This window comes from Etheostoma spectabile, chromosome 22, assembly GCF_008692095.1.
Source record: "Etheostoma spectabile isolate EspeVRDwgs_2016 chromosome 22, UIUC_Espe_1.0, whole genome shotgun sequence".
Lineage (NCBI taxonomy): Eukaryota > Metazoa > Chordata > Actinopteri > Perciformes > Percidae > Etheostoma > Etheostoma spectabile.
Genome location: NC_045754.1, coordinates 17,935,447 through 17,954,307, shown reverse-complemented (window position 1 = coordinate 17,954,307; position 18,861 = coordinate 17,935,447). Strand labels below are relative to the sequence as shown.

Below are 18,861 nucleotides of genomic sequence, written 5' to 3'. Positions count from 1 at the left end.
AGGCTCATTCTGTTTACTAATCTGATATCATTTTAAAAAACTAACTAGAAAAACATTGGAGAACCCTTTTGCATTTACGTAAGCCCATGTAATCTGAAAACTGCTGCCCTGGTTAAAAAAGCAATGCAACTGATCTCAGCTGCTATTATGTCTACGATGGAGTGCAATGGAAATTTCTAAGTGACCCCAAACCTTTGACCGGTAGTGTATGTATTACGTGTATGTAGTATTCACAGTATGTATAATTCAATATTCTCAATATCAATCATTGTCTTTGGCAGGTTGGATATCTTCAGCTGCTTTTTTAATGTTCAGCTTCCCACTTGAGGTCCTGGGAGATGAGGAAGCGGAAGGACTTGTTCACTCTAAGAGGAAAGTTAGAAGAGGAGATCGTTGCCACTGTGCTGTGGCCTGTCTCACAGCACCAGACATTACTACGTACAGGATTTCACACTTGAAACAAACTCCACATGTTTGTGTTTTGTCTGGTGTTTGCTCAGTTTCTGACTTTTCTCAATTTGCATTCTGTGCCACTACTACGCCCTCTGTGCTTCCTTTACAGCAAAAGCTTTATAAGACAAGTTTCCTCCATTCACCTTTAAATCTTCTCATCATAACAACAATAGAGTGCAACTGTACGGTATTATGTGCATGAAAAAAGTATAAACATTGAATGTGTCAGTTATGTGCATTTGCTACTAATTATTCACAGGTGGAAAGTCAGCTTCAGGTCCAGGCCAGCTGGAAGATCAGATTTTCACATACGTAGCACCAGCGGGATTTCCAAAACAGATTAGAGAGATTTAGCAGCAGTTCACACTGAGATACGACTGGGCTACAGCTTCAGCGTTACGTCACCATCACATCCAAAATACCAACGGGAATAGTGCTATTGGCAGAAATTCCTGTGTGCATTCAAAAAAACTCTGCTAAAAATGTATGTGTACTGTGGCTCAGTGGTAGAGCGGTTGCCTGCCAATCGGAAGGTTGGTGGTTCGATCCCCGCCCCTGCAGTCATTGTCGAAGTGTCCTTGGGCAAGACACTGAACCCCGAGTTGCCCCCGGTGCTGCGCATCGGAGTGTGAATGTGTGTGAATGTTTATCTGATGAGCAGGTGGCACCTTGTACGGCAGCCCCGGCCACAGTGTATGAATGTGTGTGAATGGTGAATGTTCCTGTAGATGTAAAAGCGCTTTGAGCAGTTGTTAAGACTGGAAAAGCGCTATATAAATACAGCACATTTACATTTACATTCATGCCTGTAGGTCCATAGAGACTGTATGTTACTTCTGGTTAGTGATGGATTTAAAGAACACTATGTACTAGATATGTTAACGTATTTTCAGCGGTTCCTCATCTTCTCCGCATTTAACATTGCAGACAGTAGTTCACATGTAACAACTCTTTGGGAAAAAAAAAAATAGTCCATGTCTTGTTAATTTAACGTTTTATTTTACATGAAATCAGGCTATAGAGTTAACTGCATCACACTCATCATTGAACAGATCATCAGTGTTGTCAGACATAATACTATTCAAGCCAAGTTAATTGTAGTGATAATAATTATCAGTGTATACGTGTTAGGACTTGTTGAGTGCCACAAACAGAGGAGATAAAAACTACCAAAAGTTGACAGAGGAAGAAGCTGTCAGCAGAAGTGAGTATCCTTGTTTTTTAAACTTCCTTTAGTGAATCCTCAACATCAGAGTCCAAATGAAACACCTCCCGCTTCCTCTTAATATCACGCACCCACGAACAAAGATAAGAAAAAGAATTACCCGAGCACACATAAACATACACTGGGGAACATACACTTAAACCGACATGCTTAGGTAATTCTCCCACATTATGAAACATGGCATCAGCCAGCACACTCAAAATGAAGAAGCCATGAAGAAAAATATATCCACGGTGCGTGTTTGAGGAGTCGGGAGGGTAAATTTGGCACTCTGGGGCCCTCTTCAGCTCCCGTTCAAACCTCATGGAGCATAATCACCGGGCCCTTTCTCCAGCATCAAGAAACATTCAGGTATTCAGGTAAATTCCGGATGGCCTCTTTCAAAACTACCACATTTAAGTGCTGACGACATATATGTGTGCTGGTTATACAAGCCACCATTTAAACTTTGACCGCAGTTTGTTTGTACCCGTCTATTCTCTTACAGCGCCCACTGGTCATCTAGAGAGGTATTGAGTAACTATAAGCTTTTGAGGAAATACAGAAAAAAACAAGCCCTTCAGTGCTTCCAGACATGCAGATAGGAATGTTGACAGTTTACAGCTTCACTGTTATTTGATCAGCGAGTCATCTCACCCCAATTAAACAATATTTAGATTAATACTTTAAAAGAATGCTAGGCCTCTGGATAATTTACTGATTTTGCTTAATAACAACATAAATAAGACATACACATTGCTGGCTCCAGGCCAGATCCAGTATGTGGATTTAACAGTTTGAACATGACCCCCTTTCTGTTTGAAGGCCTTTTTCTTCTTTTTTTGCCTCTGATCCCAGTACCGATAATAGTTTATTGACGCTCATAAAACTGTCCATACATTTTGAAGATTTGGGGCAAGTTAACCACCATCGTCTTTAAAAAGAATCTTTAAAAGTGCTCTTTAGCGCTTCTCCTCTGCAATGCATACTGTGCTGTAGTTTTCAGCCACAGGGTCTGCTTTAGCAAAACTCAGATGCCCTTAGAAGTTAAAGAAACTAAGTTTAGAGTATATACAAGGCACCCACACTCCATCGAGTCTTGCAACAAATGTTCGAGAACTGTGGTCCGCCACAGAAAAGAGGTATACAAAGCTGACTTTGCTTTGATTTTGCACACCTTCTTCGAGCACTTCTAGTGTTGTCGTACACGGCAAACACGACAAAAGACCTTCTATGCAGGTTAAGACAAATGCTAGGAATAATTTGCGACTACGCTCTGACCCACGTCTGGTCTGGAGTGTCAGTAGTAAGCAGCAAACATCTCTACGACAGACGCACGGGACGACGGCGTGAAACAGGGTATGCTGGTGTGTCACATGGTGGTGGTGTGTGTGTGTGTGGGGGGGGCCGTCTAATCAGGAGGAGATGAAGATGTACACTGCCCTCCATGTGTCTGTGAACATCGTGCGTCACACATCTGAATGGCAGGAAATAGAGAAGGGTGAAGACGAATGGCTCGACACCACCGCCTGCGCTTGGAATGACTAGAGGATGATATGTTAGGAAGATTAGACGGTCTAATCACGTTCATCAATGCCCTTCATCGTCCGTCCACAATTATCTGTGCAGCCCTCGTCTCTTTCTCTTCCTCTGCCTCTGCATGAGCACGATGGATGTAAGTCTTCTGGCTGCAAAGTCGGTGGTTGAAGCACATTCCGACCTCTCTTTCAGGGGTCTTTTAGGTCTCTGGGTTGGGCGTGGCTAGCAGCGGCACATTGTCCCTCCTCCTCCTGCCCAGTGGGGGGCGTCTGTACTGCTCGCCGTCGGCCAGCGTCTGGGGCAGCGGCTTCCTCTTGCTCTCAGGCAGCAGCAGTATGGACAGCACGGCCAGCAGGGCCAGAGACGAGTAGACCACGTGGTGAAGGAAGTAACCGTAGTGGTTCCTCAGGTCCATGAGCGGGGAGCTGAGGCGGCCCACGCAACCCAGGGCCAGCACCGCACCCACACCACTGCCCCTGCAGACACACACAGATTCACATTGGCCACATATACACACACACACATACACATCTACCACATATACGCTAGGATTTCATTTTTCATATTCAGTCATCCCATACTCAAAAACAGAACTTCCGTGCAGTTTGGGTTTTTTTATTTATTTTTTTATTATAAAGTAAAATAGCATTTGTAAAGATTCTTATTTTAATGGTCTACTAAAATATGTATAAAAAGGGTAAAACAGGCCTATTGTTTCTCTGTTGCCTGTGTATGAAATTGTGTAGTTCAACATTTTGAGAAATGCACTAATTTATCATTTTATTAGGAGAAAATGTATACCACTTTCATGTTTCATGTCTGTTACATTTCAGAAAGCTAGCCGCATCTCTTAAGGTTACTACCAGCCATGGTATAGCTTGTTGGTAAAGTCCATACAGAACCAAAGTGTAAAAGTTGAGTTAGCTGTTTGACCCTGTTTCCAGACGGTCTGTGAGTGGTATCATCTTCCCATCAAACTCTCAAAAAGAAAGTGAAAAAGCTTTTCCAAAAATGTCAAACTAATCCTTTAAGTAGGAATAAATTTATTTGAGAAATATTAGGCCTTGCACAGTACTATGAATGACCTTACGTGAGGCATTTTATTCCTTTGTTTTCAAAAGAAGAGAAACTAAGCTGTTATGTAATTTTAAGAGAGATAACAGTTAATCAGGATTCTTAGTCATCACTAATACATATTGATGGACCTTTCCTCTCTCCTTCTTCACGATTTTCTGCATTTTTAATGTCCTGATTCATTTTGGCAGCACTAATGGGCTGAGCAGGCTCTTTTCAAATGAAACTAATGTTCCACATCTTAATATATTTTCACAAAACTGAATATAGAAAAGTCTGCTTTTACTCTTAAATCAGCGTCGCGGTGTTAGTGTTACCTGATGACGGTGGGCATGATCTCTGCAGTGAAGAGGATGCAGAGGGAGGCGGTGGCCTGGGAGGAGAAGAGACCCAGCACTGAGAAAACTGTGATGGCTGTCTCACTGAGATCTAAAGGGAAGGAGGAAGCACAAGCATCAGTAACTATGGACTACAGTTGGGCGGTATCCAAATTTTGATACCGTTAAATCTCCTCCCTATTTTACGGTAATAGGGTTTTACCGTGACTAATTAAAAATGATGACATAAGGCTCAGGCGGCGTCACCAAACTTTTGACTTGTGCACCATTCAGAAACTGAAAACCAGACACTAATACTGAAACACCCCTCCCTTCTCATTAAGTCCGAACCTTAAATGCTGCCAAACTGCAGGAGTCCTGTTCTTCTCCAAGTCTCTCTCTCTCTCTCTCTCTCTCTCTCTCTCTCTCTCTCTCTGTTATGACAACCACACATAAGAATTTTTAGGCATTACATAAATTATATTTAATATTTAATCCTTGTCTCCTATACCGTATACCGTATTACCGCCCAACCCTACTACGGACTACATTGATGAAGTGCAGCAATTCGGTCTTTCATTTTCAGATGATATACCATGATGCCCTGTTGATTTCCACTGTAGAACTCTGAGTCATTCGTTCTGATTAACAGTAGACCCAGAGAGCAGGGAGTAGCCTCTGAGAGGTCCCCTGAAACACCGTCAGCGCCGAGTGCTGCTGCTGCCCCCTCGGCCTTTGATGCATGACTAAAGCACAGCGCCTGACACGGCTTTGACTTTGCTGCCACTGCAGTGTCCTACATAAACTGAATGCCATACTCATTTTCAGCCACAAGGGGGAGACTGAGACTGAGGCAACTGTGAGTGGGTTTGTACACCATGCTGTGGAAAGACAAAGCCACCTGGGATGTATTTTTCCATGAACAGAGCTGAGCGGTTTGCCTTTCATCTACTTCATAATGCATGAAACACAAGCCTAACATGAAGCTGAGCTTTACATCAAATAAACCAACTTTCACCTTCTGTCCAATTATGATATGAGGAAGCAAGGCCTGTAATCCTCATTCAAGCCTCAAATAAAGTCTGTGCAGTGACAGGGGGGTGACGTCAAGGAGGACTGGTCCACCTTGTGGGCAAAGACTTTTAATAGCTTCCTTCATTTGACTCTTTGGAGAAAACAATGTCCTGCAACTAAAGCGTGCTTACACTCCATTAGTCCCAGGAGGATCAAAGAGGCCAGCCCCGTCATCGTCATGGCGAGGAGCAGGATGCCACGGCGGCCGCACCTGTCTACGGTCGCCCAGAGTAACAGCCAGGCCCCACCCCCGGCGCACACAGACAGCAGGTAGGTCCAATAGAAGCTGGGGGCCGTGCCTCTGACGTCTCCTCGGAAAGAGCTGTAACAGTGACTAATGCCGTGAGAGATGAATCTGAGGGAGGAATGACCCCAAAAAAAGACAAAGAGTAAGCAGTCATTATAAGAGTTTTTCTTTTTAAAATAGAAAAGAGTCATGAGAGTCAGAGTGGACGAACATAACAAAAAAATCTGTCAGAATACTTTTAGGATGAAATATGAGACAACAGCCGGTTCCTGTGAATAAAGTGCTACGCAAATGCAAAGGGCTGACTCAGAACAGCAGCGTTGCTAAAAGAAGGTCAAGAGTGTTTGGGATGACTTACGAGGTGAAGCCGAGCACACACATGTTCTTCCAGATGTTCCTGCTGTGGAAGAGCTCAGGGAAGGACAGGTGGGGGCGTGAGGAGGGGGCCGGCTCTGAATCCAGCTCTGCAGCAGTTAAACAGGACAAAACTGGCTTTCTTTTTTTTCCACACAATAGTAAAATAATCAAAAGGTCACTGTCAATTTTATTTATCTGAAAAGAGACATGTATAAGAGGTCAAATAAAGGTTGTTTAAAAGCCACTTAAAATACTGTAGCTGCACCAGGCTCAATCAAAAATAGATTCTATGGTAACACTTTAACCTCCGATTTAGAATTCATTACCATAATATTAACAATTAATACATTATTTTTAACACAATATAACACTATGATGTTATTATGATGACATAACGCCATCAAGTTGTTTGAAAATGTATTTTACATTAAGTCCTGTAAAAGTAATTGTAACAGTTTTTTAGGTTCAATAAAGTCAGAATTAAGTAAAATTGAAGGGGGGTAACACACACACACACACACACACACACACACACACACACACCTGTGAAGCTCTCGTCGTCCCTCACATCTCTGTTGGAGTTCCTTCTCTCCGTGAAGGAGTTCATGTCTGCAGATCTCTCTGACATCAGGAGCCAGCGAGGAGACTCTGGAAACACCCCGGGAATGCTGCAGGAGAGAAAAGAAATATGTCGGTTCCACTCTTCGATCTCTGTTGACCTTTATCCAGCACCAAAAATATGGTGCTCATATTTTCTCCTTCAGAATGAACAATAACCCGTGTGGGTCACAAAGTAGCACAATTCTTTATATCTTAATACAGCTTTTCTTCCACACCTCCAGTTCATTTCAAGTAATCAATCTTTGTTAATTAGGGTTCAAACCGCAAAGCTGTTTTAGTTATTATTGTTATTATTATTTGTTGTCTGCCCCTCCGGCTAAAATTCCCGTGAGCTGGAATGAGCTAGACACATGAAACTTGGGGGAATAACTGTAAATGGTGCGCATGTGCTTCTATAGAAATATGAGTCCAAACAGCCACATGGTGGCGCTGTAATTAAGGCTTCAAACTTTGAAAGGCCACACCCCCCACACCATAGGTCCAATTGACTTGAAATTTTCCACACAGGTGCAGCTTAATGTGCTCTACAAAAAAGCCTCTAGGACCATTACGGTCCACCTAGAAAATGTTCCCGCCATTTGTGATTTTTTGAAAAACAAATTTTTGAGATCTCCTACACCGTAGTTCCGATTGCCACAACATTTTACGTGAATCATCAATGGATCGAGCTTATTACAAGTCATATACAGCATGTCCATATCTCAATTACTTTTCAAGTTATTGACCAATAAACTTTGAAAGGGGCGTGGCTCTGGACATAAATGAACACAAATGAGCAACCGTAACGCCAACCACCACAAAACTCACAGGGTATGTTCAGATAGGTGCCCCAGATATACCCTGACAGCTTCATTTACATACAGCACTAGGGGTGCTATAAGTGCAAGAAAGGTGAATGGCATTACACATATTTTACTAGGAATCCCATATTCGTTGTCCAATCAACACAAGTCTCTCAGGATATGTCCTCATAAGCACCTGAACCACGCCCTGAAAGTTTCATTCAAATTGAACACCACGGGGCGCTATAAATGCAAACGAACTGCATACGATAGAGTGCAAATCAGGCTATAAATGACTAAATGTTTGTCCAATCAACACAAAACTTCCAGGAAATGTCTATATAATGACCTCACACACATACGCTGCAAGTCCCATTCCAATTGACAACTAGGGCGCGCTTTAAAAGCACAATAACTGGACGTGGAATGATGCAAATCAAGGTTTGAACTTGGAATGGCAGCTTGCACCTTTATTACTTTATTATTAGCAATTGTTTTTGTGTTGGTCATCTGCTTTTCTCAAATTGTCGTGAGCTGGACTGAGCTACATATCACTCTGAATTGAAAATAAATGTTTTTAACGAATCAGTTGTAGGCATTTTAAACAAAGTGCACTGTTTGTCCATTCGTTACAATGTTGCAGGATATGTTTTATAATGACGTTGGACCACATCTGTGAAATTACTTTGAAGTTGCTATTGAGAAAAGAGGTTTGAAGCCGCGAATCGTCGTTTGCGGCTATATTTTGGTATTGAACCTGCAATGAAGGCTTCTCTTTTAACAGAGGTCTCTGTGACTGGGGACCTTAAACAAAGTAGTCCTGATGCCTTCTGACATGAACTAAAAGGCTCAGTGTGACGAGGGGATTGGATCAATATCATCCGACAAAGCTTTCAGCATGTCAGTTGCCATCAAAACGATTTATCAAAAGACTATCAGGTTCCTTCACTCTCTTGTCCCTGCAGTCTCACAGGAAAATAAACACACGTGCATAACTGTGACTGTATACTATACTTAGATATTCTAATATCTAACTATGGACAAATGGGAATCAAAAAGCTAAAACTGAGAAATGAATTAAACAGAAAGGGCTTCTAAAGAAATAATCATACATGTACGTACACACACACACACACACACACACACGTACCCGTAACTGAGAAAGAGTGTTAGTGGGGCAGCGCCGGCTCCCAGCAGGCCCCTCCAGGACTGGCAGCCCAGGGCGACGGCCAGCAGCAGCAGCTCTCCGGCTACAGTCATCAGGCCGGCCAGCATGGTCACCACCAGCCTCAGAGACGGTTCACACAGCTCCAGACCTGACAGGCAAACACATCATCAATCCTGACAAATCCTTACCTGCTAAACAAGCATGTCTGCTAGGGCTGCACCCTCTACCATCTGCCCATCATCGCGAAAATAACTGGGAGCAATAAACACATCGCAAAATGTTCCAACATATCGCAAAAGACACTCCGAGATTTTTTGAGTTATTTGAAAGAAAACATCTGTAGAAAACTGCACTTTAAAATGTAACTTATTTTTTAGTGATGCCTTTTATGTTCAATTCAATGTTCAATTTTTTCAATCAAAGAATGTTTAGTATTATTTGTTTTAAATTCAACAAGCAATTTGTTGCATTTTAGCAGAATACTGAAAGCAGCGGAAATGCAGAGCGGAGTACACTCTTAAATGTTTATTTTGAAGTTATGTAGATATCGCAATATTCGGCAACGTTATCGTACGCTTATTTTCCTAATATCGTGCAGCCCTAATGATGTCAACATTGTCACTGTGAACATGTGAGCATGCTGACGTTCGCGTCGCTGGGCCTGACTACATGTTAGAGACACCAAACATCGCTGTTAATCCTGTTTGATGGATCTTGTTCTGCTAAAAAACAAATATGGTGCGTCCCCTAAAATGTTGAAATACTCACGAGTGATGTACAGAATGAGGTAGACTCCCGCACTAGCTGCCGCCAAACAGAAACGCATGACGATGAAGATGGAGGGGTACGGAGAGACACACACCAGCACCCCAAACACCACCGACAGGGTCAGACAGGTCAGCAGAGTCTTGGACCTGCCCAGCCTGCAGGAAAACCGAGATACAGTATGTACTGAACACCACCTGACCCACACGTCCTTACACCTGTATTATTACACCACAAATGTAGTACTCTTACAGTTTTTGATACAACTTACTAATAAATACTATCCTCTCTTTTTTGGGGGGCCCTGGGACACATTCCCAGTTGCAGTGTATTGTTTGCAATTGTTTGTCACTTTTTTATAATTTCTTAATGTCAAAAAAAAAAAAAAAAAAAAAAACTTAGTGATAAATAAAAATTGGGATATTGTTCATTTACGATTCCAAAAGTGCCTTTAGTTATTTTATCATCAAAAAGGAAAGACTTTTAATTCTATATAAAGATGAAAAAAACGATACCAAAAAACGATATGATACCAAGATGCAGAAATACGTGATAATGTGAGTAGGTTCGGATTACCCAAGGACCAAAACACTACTTCACTAGTTTAAATATTAACAGCAAGAGGGTTGAGATCAGAAAATGATGAGTGAATATAATAAGATACAACAGAAACCCAGAGTAGGAACGACATCATTAACCATTAATGTTGCCACCCCATTCCTAGTTTCATGCCATTTACAAATCATTTAGACAAAATAACAAATTAAACCAGATCATGTATCATCAAAACTGTCAAAAAGGGGCTGCAATCACAAAGAAAGACATAAATAAAACATATAAATCCATCTGCAAAAGGTCTGAAGCATACTGTAACTCCTGTGATGTCACTAAATGTGACGTTCAGCTGGATGCAGGCGCAACACTTTTGTTTCCAACCTGCAGATTTGCACCTTTTTTTTCCTTGTACGTTCCCTAGGAGGCAGCATTAATTTGCTAGTCTTAACAAACAGATGCTATGCTCAGTTGGGCAGCAAATGAATAAGGGTTGTTAGCTGATTAAACTGGCATCCTCTCCCTCGCAATTCCCCACAAAACTACCGCTTCCCCGACAGCACAGCAGACACAGGCTGGATCCATTATGTTGATTATTAGAGGTGCTTGGGCTGTGTTTAATGCAGACTGCAGAGCATGAGGTCCTAAGCAAGAGGCATATGCAAAAAATCAGACTAACATTTACCTTCATGCCATGCATTGCTTATCTGTAAAAATGCTGATTGTGATATATTCTTAAGGTAATGAAACTGCAATGTCAGGACAAGAGACGGAAGACTGAGGAACAAAGTGATTTCACAGCACAGTTTGTTGCATGCCATAACAAGACAATCCCCAAACAAGCTTTCCAAACTGACACAGTAGTCTGGATCCACGGAAGTTGAGTCAGTGTTTTGCCATGCTCAAAATCCCTTCGTTTAGGGAAACAACAACAAACTTCGAGCTAACAAGCTACACGCTGAAAATGGCAAGTTTTGAAGAAAATTTTGATCTGAAGGCCAGCCTCCTTGGTTCTTTCTGGGAATGATTGTAAAGATTTACAAAGACTGTGTTTAAAGTTACGGCATTTACTAACTTGGCCGTTTTGGGACCGACTGGTTGGATTTGCTATGAACAAAGTGCACACTGAGATACACTAGTTAGAGCAAATTACATTTGACCATGTATCTACAGTAGCTAATTTAAAAAGCTCACGTCACTGTATTGTGTGAACAGTTGACTACATTTAATGTTTTACATGGCGTTTTCCTTTTGCGAGGTGCAAATGTTCCAAACAAATTCCTTCCCGATACTATTCTGCAGAGCCAGCGTCGTTGCGTCCGGAGTTTAGCGCCGCCCAAGACGATGGTGATTGGTTTAAACCCTGAGCGTTTCTTTCTCCTATCCCAGAATGGATCTGTGGTGTAGCGAGACCTAACGCTACAGATTACTGCCAGACTATTGACAGAGTAACCTATTAACAGAAATCGCCTTGGGTTGTAAATTTGGTCTTTTCTAAACCACACAGCCTGCAAGAAACACTGGTGTGTGTGTGTGCGTGTGTGTGTGTGTTACCTGTCAGCAGCATAGCCCAGGCCGAGACAGCCAGTCAGGACGCCCAGGATGAAACACACTTCCTCCACTGGAACCAGCCAGTACTGAGCACACACCAGGTCCCACTGGACAGCACAGACACAAGAGGGAGGAAGACAGATCTGTTAGTTATTATCGGTGCAGGTAATTACAACATACATGTTGGAGAACAGGAAGTCTTCAGGCAGACATCACCACACATACGGAGCAACAGGAAAATAGAAGCATTAGAAATCCAGACGTGCACACACTGGAATAATGTTTCATTAATATTCCAACCAACCAAAACTTAAGTCCACATTTTGATCCCATTACCTATAAGAACTGCAACTAACAATTATTTTTTTGCGAATTATTCTGACCCTTATTTTTGATTTAATCGATTTGGGAATTAAAATTGAGCAAAGGATGAAAAGAAGAGTGCAAGGTGAGGACCATAACCTAAATACATTAAATCCTTTGTCTATGACAATGATGGAAAAGAAAAAAATCATTACGTTTGACAAAGTATGTATTGTTTGATCACTTGTTTATAATTTCTAAATGTGAAAAAATAATAATAAAAAAATTGATAGTAATAACTACAAACGGTTTGATTTTTTTCTAAATGAATGACTTAAAGTCACTAACTGAAAATGAATTAATCAATATTTTTTATCTGCGATTAGTTTTCTGCCCTACTACCTACGTTTACCCAAAATCATTATCAGTAACAAGTTACACATGTTTGACGGTTTATAAACTGTAAATAAAAAGTGGTAGATTGATAGATGAGCAGTGTAGCCAGACCATAATACCAGTGCTGACATAGCGCTGGGGAGATTGTCCGTGACCTCATTAAGGAAATCGGCGTACCCAGAAAATCACAAAGATCACACCTAATTTACACCTGGCTGTGAAGACATATTTCAGATGGATGTGTCTAGTTTTGAAGACAACAAAAGACAAGTAGAAGCTCTTTGCTTCCAAAGAGAGATTTAAAAGAGAGTTGGAAGTGTGTTGCCTTCCTATCTGCATTTTTTAAAGCCCTAAGCCATAATGTATAACATCACTGAGCAGTCACATTGATTGCTAGCTTGACTTACTCATGAAGAAACGAGCCTCCGGCAAATTAAATTGCTCACTAAATTAATTGCTTAATGAGTTAGTTACTTTGATTCAAAGGCAGCCCAGTTTCATTTATTTCACAGAACACATGAATATTATGATTTATATCCAATTACGTCACAGAGATGGTGCAAGAGACTTAATGCCTGGTCCTTTTTGGATGTATTAACACGTGTTCTTTTACTGTGCGGTTTTGTGTTTTAAAAAATACTGATGTGTGCACTTGGATTACAAAAGGAGATTACTGGCTGAGAGAACGACACAGTATAAAGCCTTCAGGATCCTCAGACTATAAGATACAATAGAAACAGAGGATGTAAACTTATAATATTACTGTGTATGTGGTGATAACAATGGGTTACATTCATTAGTAGTAGTAGTGGCAGCAGTATCAGTAAATGTCCGTATAGTAAATAGTAACAGTAGCAGTTACTGGGCCAATTAACATCATTCTAGTGCATTTACAGTGGGCCTAAAAAGTGGGCCTATTTGTTTAAAAAAAACAGATATTTGTTCTCAATTTGAATCAAATCAAGCCAAGCCACTGATTTGCATTAACAACTGAGCTCTGCTGATGTCGCTGTGTGCTGGCCGCTAAAGGCAAAAAGATTTTAACGATCTAGAGAGGGACAGCAGAGGGCCGGCGATAAAAAAAAAAAAGGCCTTATATAATTGGAGTCCGTGCACAGAAACATAAAAGCCTGTCACATAATATCAGCTGTCCTATTGCTGAGGCACAGAGCCACAACAGTGTGCACCAGTCGGGTAAAGGGCAGCACAGCAACCCATAGTGCTCATCCGGGTGGAATGCTTTGGACAACAGGAGGAGGGTAAAATGTAAACAAACGAGTTTGTAAACTCCTCAGACTGGTTTTTGGGAATGAGGCACCAATCAGGTACTGTACGTCCCTCCGGGGAGGAGTGAAACCCGCAACCATTTCTCCTTTTCACATTTCAGACTGAAACAGAGCCTGTTGCTATTGTGTGATAGTCTGAAATACAACTTTGCTAATTCATATTTTGTTGTTATTTTCACTAAATGTTTGCCATCAGAGAGAGGTGACAGAGGTTTTAGGATGACTTTTCAGCTTGAAAGCAACAAGAATATTAATAGAGAGACAGAACAAGAATATATAGCTACACACAGTATATATGGTGATATAGTAGATTTATTGAAAAATATCAATTCAGAAAACTGTTATGCTTAATCTGACAAATCAATAATATTCCAACAAATGAAATACTGCCATAAAGTCCTGCTTATTAATTTGCAATGTCGTCCCCATGGGTAATACACCCAGGTATATATCAAATATATAGCTACTACTGTGTAAATGCTTTGTCAACATTATTGAATAACAATGACAGGAAGTGCTTGTGCATTAGCCCGTAGATCCACAACATGGAGATGTTAAGTGGAGTTTGTCTCTAGTGAAGTGACAGTATTTATTGATCATGGCGGAGACAAAGCTGATCAGAGGCCCTCCTGCTTCCTGATCAGCAGACAGCCAGCTCAGCAAAGCGAATAGCACTGGAGGAACAGATCGTCATGACAGCAAAAAAAAAAAACTGACTTAAGAGCCCAAATATGTCTGCCCGTGTCCCTCGCAGTATGTAAAATGATGGGTGGATGGACGAGACTGTAAGCATGCTACTTACTGTATGCCTTTAAGAATGGATGTGTTGCACACATGCTTTTGCTAAATGCTTCCCTTGGCAGCGTTTATGTATCCTCAGCTCTCTGCAGTGATGTGGGTGGATTACCACTGAACTGCCCTAATACCATAGACTGGAGGGCTGGGTGTGGTTCCCACAAAACAGACACACAGGCCACAGAGTGGAAAACTGAGCAGCCGTCCAGGCTCTTTTACTGATTAATTCAATGTTTTTACTATGTAATCCAACTAGGAGAGGAAATGCATGTTTTTTTTTCCCCACACTGGTCATGCAAGTAGTATACATAGTGAGACATTAATGCACCAACACAGCATTTACCTGCTGTATTTATCAAATTGGCTACATGTTATAACAAATCAAATACATGTATGACGTGGGTTGCTGTCATGAATATGAACAGCGAGAGCAGCAGAGCAGCTTTTTCCTACAGTTAGAAATTTGAGAATTAGACCTAAATCTATAATTGCATTGAGGAACACAAGCTCCACTTGCAACTCAAATAGATTGTTTTTCTCTCATTTGGAGCAATCCTTTGAATGTGTAGTTTTGTGCATATGAGGTTTTCATGATATTGAAAATGATATTTTCAAACCTGTCAATATTCCTGGTGTTTCTTTTAGGGGACACAATGCAATTGAAAAGTCAAGATAACGTCACAGTGACACAATATTCCCTCTTCCACTGTAGCTTATCTTTAACCTGCCTGTCTGCTGTATTATATATGACAAGAAGTTACAGTTGAAAGGTTAAAAGATACAAAGTTGTGCCCATGGTGGTTTAAATCCTCAGAGCAGGGAGGCACATGGTTCAACATTTACTGAGATGCCCATAAGTAAGTCTTTTTAAGGGATCATTCCTATGTTTGTATATGTTCCCATTACATACAAATTGCTGCCAATCATATTCCAAAGCATAATAATGGTGTCCATTAATTTAAGTATAATCCTTTTCTACCTCAATACCAATCAGGTTGTGAGCAGAGATTGTTCTTCCTCCGTAAGGAAACTTTGACCTCTACACATTCTCTGAAATCTCTCTCTAATGGCCGCTAACGTTGTCACAGTGACGTAGGTAAAACTCATTTCTGAATGAGTCACCGAGCTTCGCCCAACCTGGCGTCCCAGCCCAACTCTCACGGAAGAATGAAAGTCTAACTAACAAGTTAAAAAGGGCATTGCAAGACTCAAGATGGACAGTTTTTTTTTAAGTATAAAAACTGACGCAGCAGACCCATGTATATGGTCTTCTTCCTTGTCAAAACTTGGAGCCTACATAACCCACAATACCACCCAACTGTTGGAGATTTGAGTTTGTTATGCCAGCGATTTTTTAAAATGGGGTCTTTGGTACTTTGCCAGGGGGTCCGTGAAAAGTTTTCAGATTCATTCTTTTTAATTATTTGAGCCTTTTCCCTGAAGCTGAGATGAGGAGCAAACTATCAAAGTCTGGTAAACTCACACCACATAAAGAGGGGTGAGTGTATGAGAGACTCTATACCTAAACAGAGCTTTTTTTTGTTTTTTTATCTAATCATGTATAATTCTGCGGTTTAGCAGTGGTGTGTATGGAACAACAGCCTCACGCTGACCTGGTATTAACCTCAGACACGATCGGTCTCATATGACTACCTTAAACGTTGGCACTATGCACATTCATCATCGTCTGCACCAAACAGGAGGTTTGTGTTGGAAAATTTGATCAGGTTCTCCCGAATCGCCACACAACCATAATCAAAACTTCACTTAAAAATTAAGGCAATTAAATGCTATGTTGCATTATAAACTAGAAACATCTGAGGCTCTACAAGCCACCAGGAAAAGAGGCTGCACGCTCAGCAAGACTCTCCTGTGGATAAATAAAGGATAACCACTGTTTCAGCATTTTAGGGCCCAAAATCCATACATAAACAAAAAGGTAGCCCTCCCACAGAAAGCCAGAACAATGAACTAGACCAGGACCATAATGAGAGAGTTCAGGAGCATCCCAGGCCAGAGCTTTACCTCAGTAACGATGTTGCTCCTGAGCCCTTCTGTGACATTGTAGTCCCAGCCGGCCTCGCATTCCACTACTGCTGACTGGCTGCCGTTGACATACTGCTTACACTGGGACAGGCCCCCACTGTCCCCATGCCTCTCCCCCTTCTCCCAGGGCAGGGAGGCATTCAGCACCTCGGGCGATGGTAAGGGCCCCGACAGGTGGCAATGATGGGGCGGGGAGAGGGTGATGAGGGGGTCGGAAGAGAGCAGGAAGGCCAGGAAGAGGTTGGGCAGGATGGAGAGAGCAATCAGAACCCTCTGCTTCTTCCTGCCAAGAGCCAGCACCATCACCTCCCCCGTGGGAGGCAGCGAGGGTGGGGCAGGCAGGGAGGAGGAAGAAGGGGCTGGGGAGGATGGAACTGGTGAGGAGGGGAGGGATGGAGGGGGAGCAGGGCACGGGGAAGGGGAGACCAGAGGTGGAGAGTCTGGGGAAGTCATCATTGGGGGTGGAGGTGAGGGGGAGGTTGCACCCCAGACAGAGAGGAAGAGACGTCGAAGAGCTCTGTGGAAGACAAGAACTATACAGCATTATTTATAGTTTAAACACCCAACACAAGACTGACAAGTAGCAGGCTAACTCTTAGAGATCATGAAAAAAATAAAATGACTTTTCACAATACATTACAGTAGGAAAAGCACAGGAATAAATAAAGTAATAAATAACAGCTGAATTACATTTATCTGCTTTAGTTTCAGGGTCCTGGTCTCGTGCATACTTAAAGTATTAACATCTGAATATAGCTAAATATCACACATTTAGCCATTACTTAGCTAATTTTACTTTGATGCTTATGTAAGTTCCCCTGATATACCAACCACGTGGTATTTCCTGCCTGCCGTTTTCCTGCCTTGTGGAGTGACACTCATGTGAAAGTTCACAGTAACGTCGCATTTTGACCGACTCCATCATTTCCAGAGCAAAGAGTGACACACTTGGTCCTTTCACAATGAGACTACACTATTTTAAATACTGAGCAAATATCTGTCCAGACATTCCTACTGAACAGAAGAAATACTCGTGCCGAGTATTGACATAATCCAATTCTGTCCACCCAAAGAGTTAATTTAGTACCAGGAATATAAGATCATACCTGTACACTTACATAAACATCCCCTGAAGAGCTGAAATGATTAGTCATGCACTATTTTCTTACGTTTTAGAGGCCAAACAATAGGTAAAGTCGTAATACGCGGAAGAAACTTCAGTCAAAAGGAGTTTTGTTGTCAAGTGTAGCCTTTAAGGGTACATGGGGAGAAAGAAAACAAGTATAAATAACAGTTAAAAAAGGGTTGTGGGCTAAGCCTCAAACAGATGGATAGAAACCCCCTAAAAGGATGGGTGTTTTAGAAGAGAGGGAGCTCTTCCCTATTTGTATTACAGGCTGCTCTCTGTGTTCCCAGCTGAGGGCTGGAATGTGAACAGCCTGTGCTTTCCTCAGCAGCCTCATCTGTCGGTGCACATGGTGCTCCTCAAGCAGCCAGAGTTGCCGTGTTTTCCTTACACAGAGCCAGGAAGTCTTTCAACAAAAAAAAAGGAATCCCACAGGGTTTACATAAGAGCTTTTACAACAGGGGGGTTAAAGGACGTGGGGGGAATGTAACAACACATGGGACAGGCTGGCCTCTGAGGAAGTACTAACACAATAGCAGATAGAGTGACAGTGTGAGGAGAATGAAATGACAATGCAGAGGGGTGAAGCAGCAGCGCCAGGCTGGTCGTACAGGACCGCCGAGACGCACACCTGCCCCGGCAGACTGGCGAAACACACAGCTGCTGATATTACAACATTACAACGTCTGCCTGGCTTCCAAACCAGACGCAAACTGTTACTCACCCGTTTAAAATGTTGTCCAATGTGAGCCCTAATGCTACTGCCCGTTAGTCTCTTCCAAACCTCCAAAACATAGCGGGGTGAGCGGGGAGACTTATAGGGAGTACCGCATTCACCGTGTCTTCTTTGCGTCTCGATGCCAGTCTGCTTTGCCTGTTATATGAAAAGACATTTCTGTCCCAGAGAAGTGTAGTCTCTAATAAACACCAGCGCTGCCTTTGACACAAGCAAGGACACTGGACTCCTGTTAGCCACTTTGAGGTGAGATGATGCTAATAGACTCCTCTCCTACCGTCGCTGGTTTTTAACGTTACTGTTTTGTCCATGTTTCTGCCTGCCGACATTACACAAAATTATGAAATAAGACATGATTGTGTCCGACATCATCTTAAAGGGAAACGCGTCGTCAGTCAGCCGCCGGTCGCTGACAAAGAGCGGGTGGAAAACTGCATTAGGAGAAGCCTGTTTATGGAGACGAGCAGTT

The 18,861-nt window shown here is 42.1% G+C and overlaps 1 protein-coding gene across 3 annotated transcripts; it reads right to left on the bottom strand.

Moving 5' to 3' along the window:
* Positions 1-1,438: 1,438 nt before the first annotated feature.
* Positions 1,439-18,634, bottom strand: slc22a17 (solute carrier family 22 member 17). Of its 3 annotated transcripts, none has more exons than XM_032503891.1 (10): positions 18,381-18,634; positions 16,510-17,047; positions 11,708-11,811; positions 9,605-9,759; positions 8,819-8,984; positions 6,809-6,933; positions 6,267-6,372; positions 5,793-6,016; positions 4,588-4,699; positions 3,396-3,672 (listed from the first exon to the last, which is right to left on the bottom strand). In XM_032503891.1, the coding sequence occupies exons 2-10, from the start codon at positions 16,984-16,986 to the stop codon at positions 3,396-3,398; spliced, it is 1,746 nt and encodes a 581-aa protein (XP_032359782.1). In that variant the 5' UTR covers positions 16,987-17,047; positions 18,381-18,634. The 3 variants fall into 3 exon arrangements, with proteins under 3 accessions (XP_032359783.1, XP_032359782.1, XP_032359784.1); XM_032503893.1 differs by having other exon boundaries at positions 16,510-17,063; positions 18,381-18,595; XM_032503892.1 differs by lacking the exon at positions 18,381-18,634 and having other exon boundaries at positions 1,439-3,672; positions 16,510-16,986.
* Positions 18,635-18,861: the final 227 nt, after the last annotated feature.